This window comes from Anastrepha ludens, chromosome 4 (assembly GCF_028408465.1).
Source record: "Anastrepha ludens isolate Willacy chromosome 4, idAnaLude1.1, whole genome shotgun sequence".
In the NCBI taxonomy this organism is placed as follows: Eukaryota; Metazoa; Arthropoda; class Insecta; order Diptera; family Tephritidae; genus Anastrepha; species Anastrepha ludens.
The window spans coordinates 100,924,560-100,944,235 of record NC_071500.1 but is presented as its reverse complement, the minus strand read 5'-3'; the positions used below and the strand labels follow the sequence as shown (position 1 = coordinate 100,944,235).

General features: G+C 35.6%; 2 protein-coding genes across 2 annotated transcripts; both read right to left on the bottom strand.

Annotated features, from left to right (window-relative positions):
• Positions 1-2,712: 2,712 nt before the first annotated feature.
• Positions 2,713-9,939, bottom strand: LOC128860366 (farnesol dehydrogenase-like). The gene is made up of 2 exons (XM_054097853.1): positions 9,253-9,939; positions 2,713-3,032 (listed from the first exon to the last, which is right to left on the bottom strand). The coding sequence occupies exons 1-2, from the start codon at positions 9,826-9,828 to the stop codon at positions 2,862-2,864; spliced, it is 747 nt and encodes a 248-aa protein (XP_053953828.1). The 5' UTR covers positions 9,829-9,939; the 3' UTR covers positions 2,713-2,861.
• A 791-nt stretch (positions 9,940-10,730) lies between these two features.
• On the bottom strand, positions 10,731-12,817 carry LOC128860368 (uncharacterized). The gene is made up of 2 exons (XM_054097854.1): positions 12,503-12,817; positions 10,731-11,185 (listed from the first exon to the last, which is right to left on the bottom strand). Exons 1-2 carry the CDS (start codon positions 12,560-12,562, stop codon positions 10,760-10,762), a joined length of 486 nt encoding a protein of 161 aa, XP_053953829.1. The 5' UTR covers positions 12,563-12,817; the 3' UTR covers positions 10,731-10,759.
• Positions 12,818-19,676: the final 6,859 nt, after the last annotated feature.

Below are 19,676 nucleotides of genomic sequence, written 5' to 3'. Positions count from 1 at the left end.
CTGAAAATGCAACAAAAATGTACGAAAAAGAAATTATACAAACAAAACACCTATAACTTGCGCAAGTGCGACGTCACACAGACAGCAATGCACACACGCTGAGAGCAAAGTAAAAGTATCACGATCGGTGCCACCTTACTATTCTCCCCATCGTGTATATCAATATGGTATTCATTACGAGAATACCTTCGTGGTATTAGGGGACTACCCCGCAACAGAACCTGTAGCAAAGAGAAAAACAAAATTAGTTTAACTACCTCGTATTAAATTTAAAGAAAATCAGCAAATAAAATGCAAGCTCAGCATTGCAATATTTTTTTTTGTCCACAATAACTTGTGCCATTTCATCAACGCCGAGGAACAATTCCTTTAGCAGTTGTATTGTTGTGGCAATAACAGCTTTCTTCTTATTTCCCCTGCTGCCGTCTATGCATGTATTTATGTATATAAGTATTATTAATTTTATTTGTTAACAAATTAACTAAATTACTTACGTTAATATTGATAACGAGCATTAGCTGCCAGGGCTATCAGTTTGTTTGTGTAGAAATAAAGAGAAATATGCTTGTACTTATAAACTTATATTCTAAAAACTAAATACGGAAAATTTATACTTAATTAAAATTCCAGTTCTTTCTCAGGTAATGATTTCTGGCGTCTGCCAAAACGGGGCAATCTTGGAATATATGGTTTAAAGAGAGAGCTCCGTATGTGTTGATGTGTGTCAATAGTGAGGCCAAGACATAGCCGGGAGAAATGTTTTATTTATGTTTTCAATACGCCGGTGAGATATTGTGGGGTATATGCTCTCGGTTTATGGTAGTGTAGTAGTGGTGGTTGTAGCTTAGGCATTCATGTCTCGTTCTGCTGTTGAGGTATCGTCTAATAGTTGAGAGCGTATCTCTCTTTCCGCATGTGGGATCTTTTGTTATCGGTGCTGAGGAGGCTTGTTTAGCCGCACTGCCTACCATCTCGTTCTCGTGAATTCCTATATGGCTTGGTGTCCAAAGTAAGCGTAAGCCTGCTTGCCAATGAGCGCATCCCTTATTCTACTAATGGTGGATGAATTGGATAGAGTGTTTAAAACTGATTTTACAACAGATTTGCTGTCGATGCATATGAGAGTTTTACAATTATTTTATAGCGTGTTTATAGCGTCACAAACGGCGACTGTTTCTGCAGTAAAAACAGATGCACAGCAGAGAACTGCACCGGCTCAGTGTAAAACATTCATACGCTTCGCTTGAACAAAAAAACAGGCCTTTGCGTTCAAACGATCGAACTTGTTCAAATAAGTTATGGTCATTGTTCATTTCAGCTCAATCAAATCATGTGCTGCGTTTTAGCTCTCCGATGTTATCACCAATCGTCTTCATAGCAGCCGTTTCGGGTATTTGCTCGTTCGGCTATACATTCATTTTTTTGAGCAAAAATAAAAGGGCTATAGAGCCAAATGAGCCGGTTTGAACACGTATGATCCCGCATGAGTTTTTGCTTGTAACTAACGATAGCAAAGTAAAAGCAAAATTTTTAAGCAAAAACACTATATTTTCATATTTGTTTTTTTTTTTCTTAAAACTTATAATATATAAAGCACGAAAGAAAATAATGTAAATAAGGAAACATTGCTGAAACCAACTAATCCTTTCAAATACGAAACGCAATTTACAGCGTACATTGTACGCCAACGCTCGTTTGCTCGAACATGTGCTATTTACAATAATGACAATTACTTCTTTGAACAAGTTTGATCGTTTGAACGCAAAGGCCGATTCTAATTTCATTCAATGCTGCTTTTTGTTCAATGATTAGATTTGAGCCGAAGACATTAGATCATACGTGTTGACTGAGCTGAACTACGCGTTCGCCTGCATGAGCTGACTGCACTTGACCAAATATTTTGGTTCAATTGACAGAATGTGAGCAAGAAATTTAGCGTATGAACAACTCAAGAAAACAGTGAGCCATGCAGGTCTCTGATGCACAGTCCGGCAAAGTTTGCACCGGCGGGTACGTTATCAGATTTTGAGCCATCTGTGAACCACAAAGTCCAATTGTCAGCTTTATAGTACCTGTATGTCTAGCGCTCCTGGAATATAGAAAGGAATGCTTCGGGTGATTTAGTTTTTTTTTTTTTTGCAAATTTGGATAGGCTGAAGTCACAGGATACTTTCGTTATCTTCCAATATAGGTTATTTGCTTGGTAGTTCACCACCAGATTGGATTGTCCAAATATTTGATGCATAACAGAAGGAACATTTTGTGGACTTTTGGATCGGTTTATATTTAAGATGTCTTTGTCGATGATTGAGTTGGATGGGAACAGAAGTTTAGGGATAAGACTCGATTGAGTCTGATGTATTCTTTCTTCAATTGTTGGTAGGCCAGCCTCTGCTATTTTTTATTGAAGTTGTGCGAAGTGCAAAAATACTCGTTCGCGCCACTAGAAGTAAAAATGTATCCAGTAAAAACTTGCAACAACCCCCCAAAATGAAATGTCAGTTTGCTCTCTCACTTTCCCCTACTTTACAAGTTTTGGATACATGAACACTAAAGGTTGATCATTTCTACAATAACAAACTGTTACAATATTTCCTAAGAGAATGTCTCTGAAGGGGATCTGCGGCATAAGGGGCTTAGAAAGTATGTAATGAGAGAGCTAACGGGCTTTTCACGAGTTACAATAACCCATATCAATAAATTCATAAATCGTCCATTTTGAATAGGATTTATATTAGTATTGAGCGCGCACACATTTTATTTATTTTACGATATTTAAATCATTTGTATTTATAGTTGGTTAAATATATGTATATATGTATGTACACATATCATGTAGTGACGTCATTTTTAGTATTGGTTTACTCGCCCAATGTTGGTCTCAGAGTGATTTCGTGTATCTGCATGTGCGGCGGCGTGGAAAGTGTGAACAGAATGCAGCTGGAAACATCTTCGGATTTCAGAATTGGAATATCATCCGTTTTAAACTGCTCCGGCACAATTTCGGTATCGGTCAATCCAGGGCTAACGCTCTGTAATAGCAAACAATTAATTAATTTATGTCGGTGCATCATACAAACACCCCATATGTGTCAATTAAGTTGCGGGAGTTTATTAGATCTATAAAATAAAAGTTAATGAAGTTACGAGCAACGTGAATCTATTAAAGTAGTATCGGTAAATCAGCTGACTTATTTTTTTTCTTCCGCCGTGTCCATGTTGCTGTCAGCCCAGAATGAAACAAGACGAATCCATTCTTTGAACGTTGGAGTAACTTTTTCGCCAAAAATTCTTGTGTAATGAACGAAGAAACGCCAGGAAAAATGCTACTTTGATAAAAAAAAAAACACCAGTCTAACGGTTAGACGCGATAGAAGTGAAACCTTCCGTAAAACAAACTGAGAGAGAATGAGACGAAAGCAGCATTAGGAGCGGGATAATTATAGGTTCATTATAATATTGCTATAAAGTTCATATTTTATTTTCTTCATTTTATTGTTATTCATCCTCAATGTTTTCAATTTCAACAAATGATACGAGTGGCCTATGATAGCTAAAATATGATACAAATGCTTTGGTTTCGATGTTGTCAACATGTCTTTGAAATACCGCGTCAATGGTTGTTTTTGATCGTGTTGTCGATTCAGTGCGATTGTTACACATTTTTAAATTGAATGTTGTATTGAGAACGTCAATTAAAGGAACCGCTGTGTCCAATGCAAAATTTACGTTAAAATCGCCACTAAAATAAAAATTTGTAAACTTTACAATTCAAAAAAACAAAAAAAAAAAAAAAATAAAAAAAAAATAAAAAAAAAAAAAGAATTATAAACATTAAAAATGACCAAAGGTGGAAGGGCCGCGGAACCATCTATAAGTCGGAGTGTTAGAGGTAATACTAACTCAGAGATCGACGATTTAAAAAAGAAATTGAAAGAACTAGAAAAGCTTTGCCTCCAATTAAAAGTTGAAAACCAAAAACTCAAAGAGGAAAGTAATATTTTAAACTCATCCAATACAAAATAAACTTCAAACATAAATCCGGAACAGTATGAGACTGATGAAGAAGAACTTGCACGGGAAACCGACTGGATCCTTAAAAAAAGCAAGAGACAAAGCAAAAAACGAAAGGCTGAAGAATCTCCTGAAATGGAACATATAAATAGTTTTCCACTGAGAATTCAAAATGCCACTGTCATAAATCAAAGCAAAAAGGGTGACCTTCGGCCCCCACCAATTATGGTTTCAAACGTCGAAAATTATCAGGACCTTAGAAATCTTGTTCAAAAAGCAGCCAAAAGTCACTTTGCTATAAAACTTTTAAATAATGAAACATACAAAATTAATGCATCTTCAAGTGATGATTACAGATCCATTACAAAAATGCTCATCATTTCAAATTCATCTTGGTACTCCTACGAAGATAAACAAACACGTCCAATAAAAGTGATGATCAAAAACTTACACCATTCATGTACCCCAATTTCAATAGTGGCTGACATTAAAGAACAAGGCTTTAACATAACGAATGTCGTAAACAAGTTAAAATGGAAAACCCGCGAACCACTAAACATGTTTCTTGCCACATTCGACTCCACCGAAGACATCAAGAAAATTTATGAAATTAAATACATTCTGCATTCTGTCGTTATAATCGAACCAGTTAAAAACTCCAAAGCTATTCCACAATGCAAAAATTGCCAAGCTTTTGGCCACACAAGAAACTTCTGCGGCAAATCACCCAGATGTGTCAAATGCAGCGGAAAACATAAAACTATCGAGTGTACTAAAGAAATGGATGAAAAGCCCAAATGCTGTAACTGTGGTGAAGACCACCCGGCCAATTACCGTGGATGCGTAATTGCGAAAGAGCTTCAAAAAATGCGAAATAAAACTGGTCAGAAACAAAATACGGCTACTGATAATCAGCCTAATAATATACGTCCTGTTAATATGACAAAACATAATAATAGCCAAGCAATTTTACATAGTAATCGGAATAAACCAACCCTTTCCGATGTAGTAAAAGGTAAAGGTAGTGAAAAACTGGTTATAACCAAAACCCAAACAAAAAGTGAAGATATTCTCGCTCAAATCCTTAATAAATTAAATAAGCAAGAAGTTTTTAATACAGACCTCCAAAAGAGACTAAATAATCTCGAACAAAAGTTAAAAACATTGTTATGATTGATAACCTTCGAATTGCAGCGTGGAACTCGAATGGATTATTAAAAAACCAAAAGGAACTCGAACTACTTTTAAATATAGAAAAAATAGATATTTGCCTAATATCCGAAACACACTTTACTACACAAAACCACATTTCCTTCAAAAATTATAATGTCTATCACACAATACATCCAAACAATTGCGCAAGAGGAGGTACTGCAGTAATTATTAAAAACAGTCTAGAACACTACGAAGAAAATAAAACTAGCTCTGACATTCTCCAAACAACAACTGTTTCAGTAAGGTTAAAACACCAATATTTGTCAATCACAGCTATTTACTGTCCACCGAGGTACACGATATCATCTGACGACTTCAAAACTCTTATTAATATGCACAAACGCAAATTTATTATTGGTGGAGATTTTAACGCGAAAAATACTTATTGGGGATCGCGCCTTACTACAACCAAAGGTCGGGAGCTACTTAAAGCGGCCCAAGAAACCGGATGTGATTTCATTTCTACTGGAAAACCAACGTACTGGCCAACAGATGTAAACAAAAAACCAGATTTAATTGATTTTTTCATGGTCCGAAAAGTATCCCAAAACTTCGTCAAAATAGAAGAGGGATTAAGTCTGAATTCTGACCATTCCCCTATATACTTGACCATAAGTGAATCAGTTGTTGAAAAAGAACCAAATCTGACTCTGTACAACAGATACACTGACTGGGCTTCGTTTAAATCAACACTTAACACCGCAATGCATTTTTCTGCACCAATATTGACAGCTGAAAGTTTGGAGGTTGAGATCGATTCTTTTACGAAGCAAATTCAGAAAGCTGCTTGGGAAAACACGCCGGAATTGAGCCGGAAAACGATAGGCACCAACTACCCTAAAGAAATAAAACTTCTTCTTGCAAAAAAGAGAAAACTTCGCCGGAAGTGGCAGCAAACTCGTTCACCTGCAGATAAAACGAAACTCAACAATGCAGCAACTGCATTAAAAAAAGAAATAGCAGTTATTGAAAATGAGTCAATGCAACGTTACCTATCAGAGCTTTCAGCTGATAAAAAAGATGACTATTCTCTCTGGAAAAGTACAAAGTATTTAAAACGACCAATATGCCATGTTCCACCTATTAGAAATGAAAATAGTACTTGGGCTAGAAGCGATGCAGAAAAAGCCACTGCTTTTGCGAAGTATTTGAAAAAAACTTTCACACCTAATAAGAGTAACTACGACTTAAACTCCTGTGGTACATATGAAAACCGTTCTGAAATTCCACAAATTACATTAAATGAGCTCAGAAAGGAAATCAAGCAACTTAAAGATAAAAAAGCTCCAGGCTTCGACCTTATAACTGCAGAAGTTTTAAAACAATTGCCAAATAAAGCCCTAAAACGATTGGCTTATCTTTTCAATACAGCTATTAAACTAAAATATTTTCCTGGACTGTGGAAAGTTGCGGAAGTTATAATGATTCCAAAACCAGGAAAAGATCCTCACGACGTGTCTTCATACCGTCCGATTTCTCTGTTATCACAAATATCCAAGTTGTTTAAAAAACTAATATTCCTCAGGTTGAAACCCATTATTGAATTAAAAGATCTAATACCTTCTCACCAATTTGGTTTCCGAAGTAAACACTCCACGTTGGAACAAGTCCATAGAATAATATCAGAAATCGAAAAAGCATTAGAGGAAAAGAAGGTATGTTCAGTAGTTTTCCTCGACGTCGCACAGGCGTTCGATAAAGTATGGCATGAAGGCTTGATTTACAAATTAAAGACTTGCCTCCCATACCAATATTGTAGTCTGCTGGAGTCATATATTACTTCAAGATATTTAAGAATTAAACAGGGAAAGGAATATTCTGAACTGGTTGAAATAAAAGCCGGCGTACCACAAGGTAGCATCCTGGGTCCAATCCTGTATATTCTTTATACCCAAGATTTACCACTAATGGCAAATTGTTTAACTGCCACCTTCGCTGACGACACTGCAATTTTATGTGTTGAAAAGACAGAAGAAAAAGCTGCAAGGAACCTTCAAACTGCAATCGACTCTATGGTATCATGGACGAGAAAATGGGGAATCAAACTTAATAACAGTAAATCCATTCACGTGAATTTTACAAATAAAATTACAAAATACCAACCAATAATGATTTCTAATGAAAAAGTCCCATTCGCTAATACTGCAAAATACCTAGGTATTACCCTAGATGCGAAGTTGCGATGGAAAGAGCATATAAAAATAAAACGAAATGAGCTTAACATCAGGCTAAACAAAATGAACTGGCTAATTGGATGGAAATCGCATTTATCCATATATAACAAATTATTGCTCTATAAACAAACATTAAAACCATTATGGGCCTATGGTGCACAGCTTTGGGGTTGCGCCAGTGAAGAAAATATCAATGTAATACAACGCTTTCAAAACAAAGTGCTGAGAATCATCGTTAAAGCACCCTGGTACGTCAGAAATGCTGATATTCATCGGGATCTTAAAGTTAACACTGTAACTGAAGAAATTAAGAAAATAGCAGAAGCGCACCAAATTCGACTTCAAGGGCATGTAAACGAAGAAGCTAGGAGCATCCTTAGTAACCCGTGCCCAGTTCGAAGATTAAAGAGGAAAAAACCACATGAACTTGCTGGCTATTAACAGAAAATAAGAAATATTGTTTGTAATTTCTTTTTATCAATTGTAATTTATTTTCGAATCAAACTGCTCGTTAGTTTCTGAACTAGTTGTAGTGTAATTAAACATTGTAATTTACTTATTATGTTTGAAATAAAAAAAAAATAAAAAAAATCGCCACTTAAAATCATTGGAACTTTATTGTAATCTTTTCTAAGTATCCACGATACTTCTGGTGTATACTTTATTAAATTTTCGTGAATGAATTCCGTGATGCTATTTATTGATTTTTTTTTCTGTCGATATTCACGACACTTTTCTGCATTATTTTTCGGCATAATTGCGGTAAATATTTAAAAATGAAAATATTTACGAATATAAAAATACACACGCGGTTGCTATTATGAGCGTCCCCAGCAAAACCTGCGTGACCGAAACTCTAACACAATTACATTTTTTTGAATGTTACAAACACATATGCACGCAGGTTTTGCTGGGGCGTGACCGAAACTCTAACACAATTACACATATGCACTCGTATTTGTTTGAAAATCGACTTTTTTTTTTGGTTCTCCGTCACCTTTGGAAAATGTGTAAACAGTAAGCAAACTTTATTCATATATTTTTCCTCATTTTTGCATCAGTAAAATTAAACAAACGCCGTAGCCGAATGGGTTGGTGCGTGACTACTATTCAGAATTCACAGAGAGAACGTCAGTTCGAATCTCGGTGAAAACACCAAAATTAAGGAGAACTATTTTTCTAATAGCGCTCACCCCTCAGCAGGCAATGGCAAAACACCGAGTGTATTTCTGCCATGAAAAAAAGCTCCTCATAAACATATCATAAAATAAAAAAATAAAATAACTGTATAAAAAAGTTTTTTTCTTGTGATTCGAACCAAGGATTTTGGATCGGAAGCTCACATTGCTAGCCGCTCGGCTATCGCGCCATGCTGTCGGCGCTGGCCTAAAAGTTATTTAGTTCGTCGCTACGTGTATATGTAATATTCGTAGCCAAGAGTGTCGCTTTTTTCGTTTCACTTTTTCTCAAATCACTACCAACGATTCTAAAGAAGTTTTCACTTCAAAAACCAAACATTCTTTCGATTTCAAGCTTCGATTGTTGCGTTTATCTTATCGGTGGTGTAAATACTCCCATTCACATATTTACAAGTAGACATGGATTGTTCAGTATACTTGTGCATATGTAACTACTCAGCAAAATTGTATTATTATAGCAAAGCATAAAAAAGGCACCGCTTTAAATACATTGAGCTTATCAAGTTACATATAGGCACACAAGTCATTGTACACACTTCAGGAGTTATTCAAACCATATACTTGTATATTATAATTTTGACTCATTTCATTTATTAAAAAACAAAACGTTTCACTATTCTTTACACTCACACTTTTTATGGCATACTCACCGTGATTTTGATTTTTGTTTTTAGTCCTCTAAACTCTTGGCGATATACCTCCGTAATGGCGGTTAGTGCATACTTGGTCGGTGCATACACATTCATTATTGGGGCGGCATTACCAGGCGCAACAGGTATAGCGTGACCCAAAACGCTATTGACGATCACCACATGTCCATCGTAGTTGCGTTCTTTCATCGATTTGAAAGCGCGCTGTGTACAATAGACCACACCCATTACATTCGTTTGCACAATTTGTTGTATTTGCACAGGATCTAAGGTAACAGCCTGGCCTATTTTAAATATCCCTGCATTATTCACCAGTATATCAACACCACCCAGTTTTTCAATGATCCAATCGAATGCCTTATCGACCGATTCCTGTGATGAAACGTCGCAAGTGAAGGGGTAGAAACGTTTTTGTTGGTCGGCTGGCAATTCAGCCTTGTATGCTTCCATACGTTCCAGGCGTCGTGCTAGTCCCACGACCATAAGATTGGCCTTGAGTAGATCTTTCACTGTGGCAGCGCCTATGCCTGAGCTAGCACCGGTCACTACAGCCACGCGATTGTGCCAACGCTCCATTGTGATTTCACTTGAGTAGACTAGAAAAACGCCGAAAAAATAATAGAAACTTGTTGCGCTATCAAACGAAAGTGTAGAGCTAAAAGAGCTTTGTACTGTGCAGCCAGTTTTATGGCAAACTGCTATTTATATGTAGTCGATTCAAGTGGCTCTTATGCGCCGCTACACAAACTATTTCATTATATATGGCCTCTGGTGACGGTCAAGCATTGTTTGACAAGAACTTTATATGTGTGCGTGTCGGGTGCTTGTCGTTTGCCCGGTAACGTTCAAAACAAAAAGCGATCAATCCACAGTTGCATTTAGAAGTAAATATGTCTTCATCGGATGATGAATTTTTATTACTTGCAACTATTGCAGTTTTGTTAAAAAAAAAGAAGAAAAGAGATAAAAAAAAGTGTGGATGAAAAGCCTGTACGCAAAACGTAAAAAGTTTACTCATGAGCATCTTTTAAGTGGACTCGGAAACATTTGAAGAGCTTTTGGGCATGGTGGCGCTATTAATAGCAAAACAAAATACATGTATGCGAGATGCAATAACACCCAACATGCGGTTATCATCAACATTAAGGTATTTGGCGACTGGAGAAAAGTTTGAAGATCTGAAGTTTTTAACTGCAACTCCACGATCCCTGGGAGTGATTGTTATAGAAACTTGTGAGGCTATTATTTCATGTCTTTCAAATGCTATTAAGGTAAGTACATTTAAGCAAGTAAAAAATTTAGTTTTGAAAAAAGCAAAGAGGAATGTAAAAATTGATTAACTACTTTTTTTCTTTTTTCAAAAAAATTCAACTTTTATTCCAATATACATATGTATATATATATATATATATATAATAAAAAATCCATTTTTACCAAATTATAAATATTTAACTGAAAATAATTCAAAAATATTACTGTTTTTATGAGGATATGACTACTATAATATTTAAGAATCGGTGAATGTCGAGAAGAATTGTGTAATCGATTCTGACGATTCACTGTCATTGTTTACACTATTGCTGCTATGGCTGTGGAATTCCAGTGGTGTGGAAGTATTGCTTCTGGATGTTGGTGTTGGTGCGCCCGTGTGGCTGATTGCTGAGGGTATTGGATGGTATCCTGCATTTATTTGTAGGGAATTCCTATGTAGTGTTCCCATCTGGCCCTCAAACAGTATGCCCTCTACGAATTTTTCACAGAGAATTCTTTGATGAGGAGCCATCCGCTCTAACTTTACTGCCCATGAATCCGTAATAATTGTAGTTTTATTTCTATCTTTTGATGAAAACCGCTTTGTGGCGATTTCCACCAAGGCTTCAGCAGCATCTGGCTTCCTCTTTGCTTCTTTTTTTATTGTAGCCGTTAACAGATTCTGAAATAAAAATAAAACATATACTTTCAATGAAAAGTACAATAATATTTTTTTTATTGATTTTGAAATATTTTCAGGTGCCGCAGTCTGAAATTGAATGGAAAGCTATAGCCGATGGATTTGGAGAAATTTGGAACTTTCCAAATTGCCTTGGAGCGATCGATGGCAAACATATTGCCATCAAAAGACCACCCAACTCTGGTGCACTATACTACAATTATAAAAAATTTTATAGCATTGTTCCCATGGCTACTGTGAATGCAAACTATGAGTTCATAGTAGTGGATGTTGGCACAAATGGTCGTGTATCAGATGGTGGTGTCATAAAAAATACGGAATTTGGGAAAGCTATCTAAACTACCTGGTCCATCGCAGTTGTCGGAAAGCGATAAAGTACTGCCGTACGTTTTTGTTGCTGACAATGCTTTCCAAATGCAGGAAGATTTAATTAAACCATATCCTGGGGCAAACCTAACAAACACACAAAGAATTTTCAACTATAGATTAAGTAGAGCACGCAGAATTGTTGAGAATGTTTTTGGAATTTTGGTGTCACGATTCGGAGTTCTACAAACGGCTATTCAGTTGGCCCCAGAAAAGGCTCAAATAATAGTGCTGGCTTGCTGCTATTTGCACAATTTTTTAAGTAAGAAAAAGTCGTATTCATTCAGCCACTTAATTGACCAAGAAGATGTAAACTCTGGAAGTATAGCTCAAGGAGCATGGCGAAGGGAATCACATCTTAATGTATTGGAAAGTACACATTTAAGAAACTCTTCGAACAAAGCGAAAGAAATTCGCAACAATTTTGCAGAGTACTTTATAAATGAAGGAGCTGTTTCGTGGCAACAAAAGTACTTACGTTAATATGAATAATATTGCTGTACATAATTAAAAAACAAACACTTTCAAATCGTAAAAATAAGCTTATGTTTCATTTGGGGAGTGTAAAGTATGAGGGAATGGGCGATAATGTTCAATTTTGTAAAAAAAAAGTTGTTTTCATTTTTACACAACAACCAAAACTGGCCAACTATTTCACACATGCACTAGGATTTTTTTGCAAGCATTTACAAATACAAAAGGGAAATACAAAAAATTGTCGCATCCCCTTTATAAATTTTTGTATAATATATTTATGTGTATATACATACATATATGTATGTGCATTGTGCATGCAACACAATTCCAAATGTCCACTCACTTGAAAAGAAAATTGGGACATACATACGTATATATATAAATATATGTACCTATATATATATATATATATATGTACATACGTATACATTTAAAAAGGCTGTTTACTTTACTTACTTTACTACCAGTGCTACTCTTTGATGAGCATGGGGTTTCCATGTCGCTTAAGAACTCCATTTCATTATAGTAAAAAAGATTTGTCTCCAGTGATTCCTCGGAACCTGCGTCACTTCTGCTTATTTCAGCAAGACGTTGTTTTTCACGCCGAAAATTTGTCCGCAAAACATTAATTTTTTTTTTTACATCTTCTACTGTTGCGCTAGGGTGCCGCTCTTTGCATATTTCTAATAGAATTTCATACTGTTTCGCCTTTTCCTCACTATTACAATATGCTTCTACTTTTACATTCCATAATGCTGGTAAACATTGATAATTTTCAATGAATTTCAATATGAATTGCTTATCTTCGGTGCACTTGTGCATTTCGAATATCAACACAAACTAAATCATAGATAACTAGATGTGAAACTTATTCATTTTGAGAGAGAGCGCGCCCATGAGGACGTTTCAAAACTTGGTAGCACTCACACATTATGGGATTTTGAACAGCTGATAGGCGAAATGGCTGGCTACCAGAAGAAACGCGCCAAAAATAGTTGACGAAAACAGTTCCTTTTTTCTTAGTGGAGAAATGACGCGTTGAAATGTTTATAATTATTTGTCTTAAAATTAATTCAATTGAAATGTAATAATTGAAGGGAGTTTGTAGAATCCAAAGCTCGTTATATCCCTTTCGACTTCTACTTTTAAATAGTCTTATGTACATAATGTAATTTTATTGAAAACTGTGTGTTGGTTTATGCAAATTTGTATATACGTAAATATTCTATGGTTGAAAAGCGTAAGTAAGGGAACCGAATTTGTGTTTGAGATATTTTACAAAAATTAAAGGTAATCTGCTTTAACTTATTCTATTCGTTGTTTGAGAATTTTTTTTTTGTTACTCAATTTCTGTGTTATATTAAAAAATCGCAATAAGTCATGTTTTTAATTATAACTTATGTTTTTCGCGTTCATCACTTTATTATTATTAAATTACTTTTGTATTTCAGTTTTAAATAATTTCATTTACATATAAATTTTAAAATTGTTTGCTTATTTATGTACATATTTCATACGGATTGTGCTTATTTTTAGTATATGTAGCTGTTTACGAGTGATATAAGGTTATTGGGCAACCGCACACTAAATACTAACCTCAATGATGGTGTGGAAACTAAAAATTCCAGACCTTTGGTTCAAAAATACCCAATTCATGTTTCTACCGGTGTGGCAATATTGGAAAATGTTATAAAAAATGCACATTTTTCAGCGCTCTCACGAGAAAAAGAGTTTCACATCTAGTCATCTATGAACTAAATACCATAGATAATAAGATGTGAAACTTAAGTGTCGCGCGCCCATGAGGACGTTTCAAAACTTGGCAGCACTCACACATTATGGGATTTTGAACAGCTGATAGGCGAAATGGCAGGCTGCCAGAAGAAACGCGCCAAAAATAACTGACGAAAACAGTTCATTTTTCCTTAATGGAGAAATTACGTGTTGAAATGTTTATAATTACATATTTATCTTAAAATTAATTCAATTGAAATGTAATGATTTGAATTGAAGTGAGTTTATAGACTTCAAAGCTCGTTATATCCTTTTCGACTTCTACTTTTAATTAGTCTTATGTACATAATGTAATTTTATTGAAAACTGTGTGTTGGTTTATGTAAATTTGTATATACGTAAATATTCTATGGTTGAAAAGCGTAGGTAAGGGAATTAAATTTGAGTTTGGGATATTGTACAAAAATTAAAGGTAATCTGCTTTAACTTATTCTGTTCGTTGTTTGAGAATTTTTTTGTTACCCACTTTCTGTGTTATATTAAAAAATCGCAATAAGTCATGTTTTTAATTATAATTTATGTTTTTCGGGTTCATAACTTTATTATTATTAAATTACTTATGTATATCAGTTTTAAATAATTTCATTTACATATAAATTTTTAAATTTTTTGCTTATTTATGTACATATTTCATACGGATTGTGCTTATTTTTAGTATATGTAGGTGTTTACGAGAAATTTACTATTGGGCAACCGCACACTAAATACTAACCTCAATGCTAAATACAACCCTGCTGTTTTGTCCATCAGACTCCGACACGATCAAAAAAGTAAGCGTCAAACGAAAATATCAAAAATTTTTGATTTTCATCAAACATCGTACGTATAGCCGACATAAATAAATACGTGTCACGACGCCACCCGACTGCACTAACACATACAAAGCGCAGTCAAGCATGCTGGATGGCCACCAGGGGCTAAATGAGCCGTCACTGTCACTCAGTCTCTGATGGGCGCAATGTTGCTGCTAACATTCTTACTTGGTACTCGTATATACTTACGCGCTGCTTACTGGCTCTTTGACCCGATTTACACGAGGAGACATCTGGAAGGGAAACATTTTGTTCGGTGGCGAAGGACGGTCGGGGAAGAGAGAAGGGATTTTGTCTCCCGTACTCGGCGACACGCTTTGCTCTTCTTATTCGTATTTCCAATCTTTCCAATTTTTGACAGTTGCTTCATTCGCTTTTTTCTTTTGTGGGAGAAGGTTCTGAGTTATGTGTTGGTTTTCAAGCAAACGGAAGATAACAAAGATGACAAACATCCGAACACTGCTTGGGAAATGCACAATTATTTTTGCTAGTAAAGTAGGTATAATTTAAAATATATTATGGGGCATGTTTATGTTGAATTCTAATTTTCCTCGCATTTCTAGTTACTCAAGTTAATTTTAAGTTAATTATTTACATATGAAGTATTTTTAATTTAATTTTTTTTATTCAAGTATAAGAATTTATAAATATATTTCAATAAAAAAACAACAAATTATTTATTATTTAACCAGTTTGCATTTTTCATTCATATATTTAAGAACACTGTTGTAGAACGCTCTCTGCTTTACATGTAAGCGCGTGCTAGAATACATCCGAACCAGACGATGCTAAAGTGTTAAATGTCAAAATGTCGCGGAAACATTTTTGCCCGTGTGAACGCGAATGAAACTTCAAAAGAGAATTTCCAGTGTCTCCCTTCCAGATGTCTCCTCGTGTAAATCGGGTCTTTACAACAATTACATTGTATACGATATCTTTAATATTTTAGATGGTACGTTCTCAAACGCTTACCAATTCACTACCCATGCACTTCTCTATCTTCTCAAATCCACAGCAAAGCAAATTAAAACAAGTGCGATTTTACAAAGCAGAATTAGCAAATTGAATAACCGCGAAAGCTAATTCCTGTGAGCACAAAGTTTTAGCTAAAAGAGTGATAGTAAAAATGTTTTAATGAAATAAAGCGCTTATGCTCCTTTTTGATGGTTACTTCAATAGAAATTTGTCGAGTGCATTTCAGTTCTTTTCAAACTGCTGTAAATTCGCCACCACAACAGTTTTAGCCCTTTTGTAAATAATGCGAAAACAGCTGACATGCAAATTTAGTCGGCCGTAAATCCATTTAATAGATGATTTACATGTTAAAATATAATACGTAAAATAAAGAACATAAAAGCAATAAAAGGCAAGTATTTCAAAAGTAAAGGTGTATGGTGTATAGTGCTTACTTTACATAAACAAACGAATTGGATTGTAGCATTAAACGTGCAATAAGGACTCGCTAAGTTTTGGAACGATTGTAACTCCAAAGGTATTACTCAAAACTGCATGGAGAACGCTGTATGCTGTTGGGCGAACAAACACCTTTATCGGCAGTGTTTTAATATTACATGCGTACACATCAATGTATGAAGCTCCGGAAAAATTGTTGCTTTTAAAATAAGAAAACCTTTACAGTTCGCATATAACTGGAGCACAAGCGTTTTGTTATAGCGATTCACAGGCCAGGTCAGTGCGATATAAAATTGTATAAATTCACATGTTTTTATATACCTGATATGTTTTCAGCTGGAATTCAATGCGAACATTGCAAAATCTACTCTTTCTTCAATGGGAATGCAGTTAGTGCACCTGAAGTACGGAGTTTTATCGTTAGTGATGTGTGGATGAAAATTGTTACAAAACTTACATACATAGACCGATATTGCTGTATGGGGCTTTGGTATGGTGGACTGCGACAAGAAAAGTGACATACTTAATGTCACTGGAAAGGATTAGCGACTCGCTGCTCTGTGCATAACAGGAGCGATGCAAGCCACACCAACAGGCGGAAAATCTGGTAGCGAAATCCACGGGGAGGTTAGTGGCCGCTCAATAGGAGTCCAGGTTGCACACACAGTACATGCCTCCGTACTTTAATCGTAAGAGAACGTTTCGTACTACAATTGAAGAGGAGGGAAGGCACAAAGGCATGAAGCCTGGCCATAGAACTTTTCACATCTACACAGACGGCTCTACAACGGAGTATTTACTGCTCATAACTAGAGATTAGGCAGCCTATCAAGCTGCCAGACCTGGGCAGTATTTTCCGAGCGGAAGTTTTTGCTGTGGGGAAAGCCGCGGAGCTAGCCTACACAAGAACAAGAAAGAACTCAATAATTAATATATACGTGGACAGTCAAGCAGCAAAAAAAGCAATAAGCTCATATTTTATTAAGTCCAAAAATGTTCAACGGAGCAGGTAGGCCATAGAAAGGTTAGTCGCAAACAGTAGGCTGCATATCTATTGGGTACCTGGTCACAAAGGCATATGGGAAATGAAATAGTAGATGAGATAGCAAAAAGTGCTGTTAGACTACCATTTAAACAAGATAATGACATACTAAAATCGCTAAATACAATATGCACGAAATGGACGACTACATGAAAAGGCGGGTGGAAGCTAGATGGACTAATTTGATTACATGCAAAACAGCAAACGTTATGTGTAGAACTAAAGACCAAAAACTGGCTCAATTCGTATTTACGCTCTCGCGAAAGGACTGCAGAACTATCATAGGTATGCTGACGGGTCATAGTCTCTTGGCTGCACATGCGTGCAAGATATGGAACGCTAACACGGACAAAAACAGGAAATGCAGAGAGGATGGTGAGGAAAGTTTAGAACACCTTCTATGCATTTATCCGGCATTATTAAAAACGCGTTTAAAATGCCTGGGAGCTCCACTGTTTGAGTCTCTGGAGGACGTCTCAAAAGCTGCTTAGATTCGCCAAAAGTGTTGACATCCTACATGATATCTACTTTCAGAATTCATAGAGGTCGGTCTCCATCTGGTATCACTAGGGACCAAAAGTTCTATGCGTGGCTTAATGCCAACCAGGCTAACATAACCTAACCTACATTCATAGTAAATTTAAACTTTTATAATTGGGCACATATTTACAAAGCTTTTAAATAGATAAGCATCATGTTTGCTAGTACAACAATATTTTTGATTACTCTTTTCTTTCAGAGCCATAAAGTAGTTGTTTCCTGTATTTAAGGGGTTATATACAGTTGAAATTTTCAAAAAATCGATTTTTTTTATTTAGTTTTTCTTATTGTACATATATTTAAGAATACACACAGCAAATTTAATATCGTTCCGGTGAATATTTTCGAAGTTACACGCAAATTTGAATAGGCATTTCAGACTTAGACTCAGTGCTTTTCAAACTTCAAACGCGTTTTGCTCTAAATGGTGTTCTCAAAGTCGGTGACCATCATTACTCGAAAACGGCTAAATCGATAAGTCTCACAGTTTAACACGAGTTTTTTAAATATATTTTTTAGTAATTAATCGAAGATTTTTTTTCACTGATAAATATTTTTTATAAACAATTTAAGGCCGAAATTTTGCCCAAATATCGATTTTTTTTTTAGAAACCGCCACTTTGTCAAAAAATCTATTTTGCTTATTCCTTCGTTTAATTACTAGGTTTACATTACTTTAACGAGATCTGTTGGGTTTTTTGATTTCAGAGGATCCAGTTCAGAGATATAGTGTTCACCGCTCTTTTTTGAGAGGAGCTGCCGGAGATCAGCTGTGGCTAAATATTTTTACTAATACTAAATCTTAAAATACAGTTAAAAGATAACATAATATGTGTACAAAATTTTAGATCAATAAATTTAAAAGTTTTCTCAGAAAAAATTCTAGAAAATTGTTTTTTTTTGGGCCTTCTAACTGTATATAATCCCTTAAAAAATCTCAGACTGCGTACATCGCATTAACATAAACATAATAAATTTATTCAATGAAATACATTATTCACGAGCCGATATAAAAAATCGAAGTCTCATATTTAAGTGAAACACGAGCTGATATAAAAAATCGAAGTCTCATATTTAAGTGAAACAGAGTAATGAAGAATCATCATTCATGTCGGTTTGCGTAAAATTTAATTCTTTGCGTTTTCCTATTGCATACTTTTAATGACATCACCACAAGATTTCATTCACAACCGACAATGTACTGGTGGGCAGTGTGATGTCTGCAATGAAATAAATGCGGAATACTACTTCCTCCTTCCACATAGCATTCAATCAGTGGCGAGTTGCATTTCTATTTACATATTAAGGGCCGCCTGAGCTGTGCCAAGTGATTGCAGCTTGCATAAATTATACAACGGCATTGGTATTTCGGAAGTAAATACAATCAACTGCGAGTATTTAAACAAAATTAATTAGCAACAACAACGATACAATACACCATGCCGGGTGAAATGAATTTTTAAGAAACATTTTTAGGGTGAAAATGGTACTGTATTTTAAGAGTTGATATTTGGTTTGTAAAAAATGAACAAGTTATTTTATTTAAGGAGCAGGCTTACACTCTTAGATTCTCGTACAGTTTACTGTAAGAGCTTTGGTTCGCCAACTTCCGCGAACGCGAGTCACCACCTCAGTCTAGTGAGTTGACAATGTTCATACCTGCGGTACATGTTTTCTTTACGAGGCTTTTTGGAATGACTTGTTAGAATTGTTCCGTTTTTAGGGCTCGGACTACATAAAAAAAAAAAGATAATACGAATTTAAAAATAAAATCAACCGACTTGAAATAATTACATTAGGCCTGGGGTCGAAACATGGCGCTGAAATTGGTGGACCTAATGACGTTGTGGAGCGTTAGGGGATTCTTATCGGCCGCTAATTCTTCTTTCCCTAGTAGTGAAGATTATTGGAGCCCTCTTACTCTCACTCTACACTAAACATCTGACCCCAGCACCACATTAGCTTGGCTTCCGAAGAGAGCACAGTACTACGACAACATTCACCGCCGTAAACACCCAGACAAACCGCG

Bases quoted from the DNA above. Each gene is read 5' to 3' on its own strand.
- LOC128860366 (XM_054097853.1), bottom strand. From the start codon at position 9,828: ATGGAGCGTTGGCACAATCGCGTGGCTGTAGTGACCGGTGCTAGCTCA. The intron at 3,033-9,252 runs GTGAGTATGCCA...TTGCTATTACAG, and splicing joins AAACAAAAATCAAAATCACG to AGCGTTAGCCCTGGATTGAC.
- LOC128860368 (XM_054097854.1), bottom strand. From the start codon at position 12,562: ATGGAGTTCTTAAGCGACATGGAAACCCCATGCTCATCAAAGAGTAGC. The intron at 11,186-12,502 runs GTAAGTAAAGTA...TTTTTATTTCAG, and splicing joins AGAGTAGCACTGGTAGTAAA to AATCTGTTAACGGCTACAAT.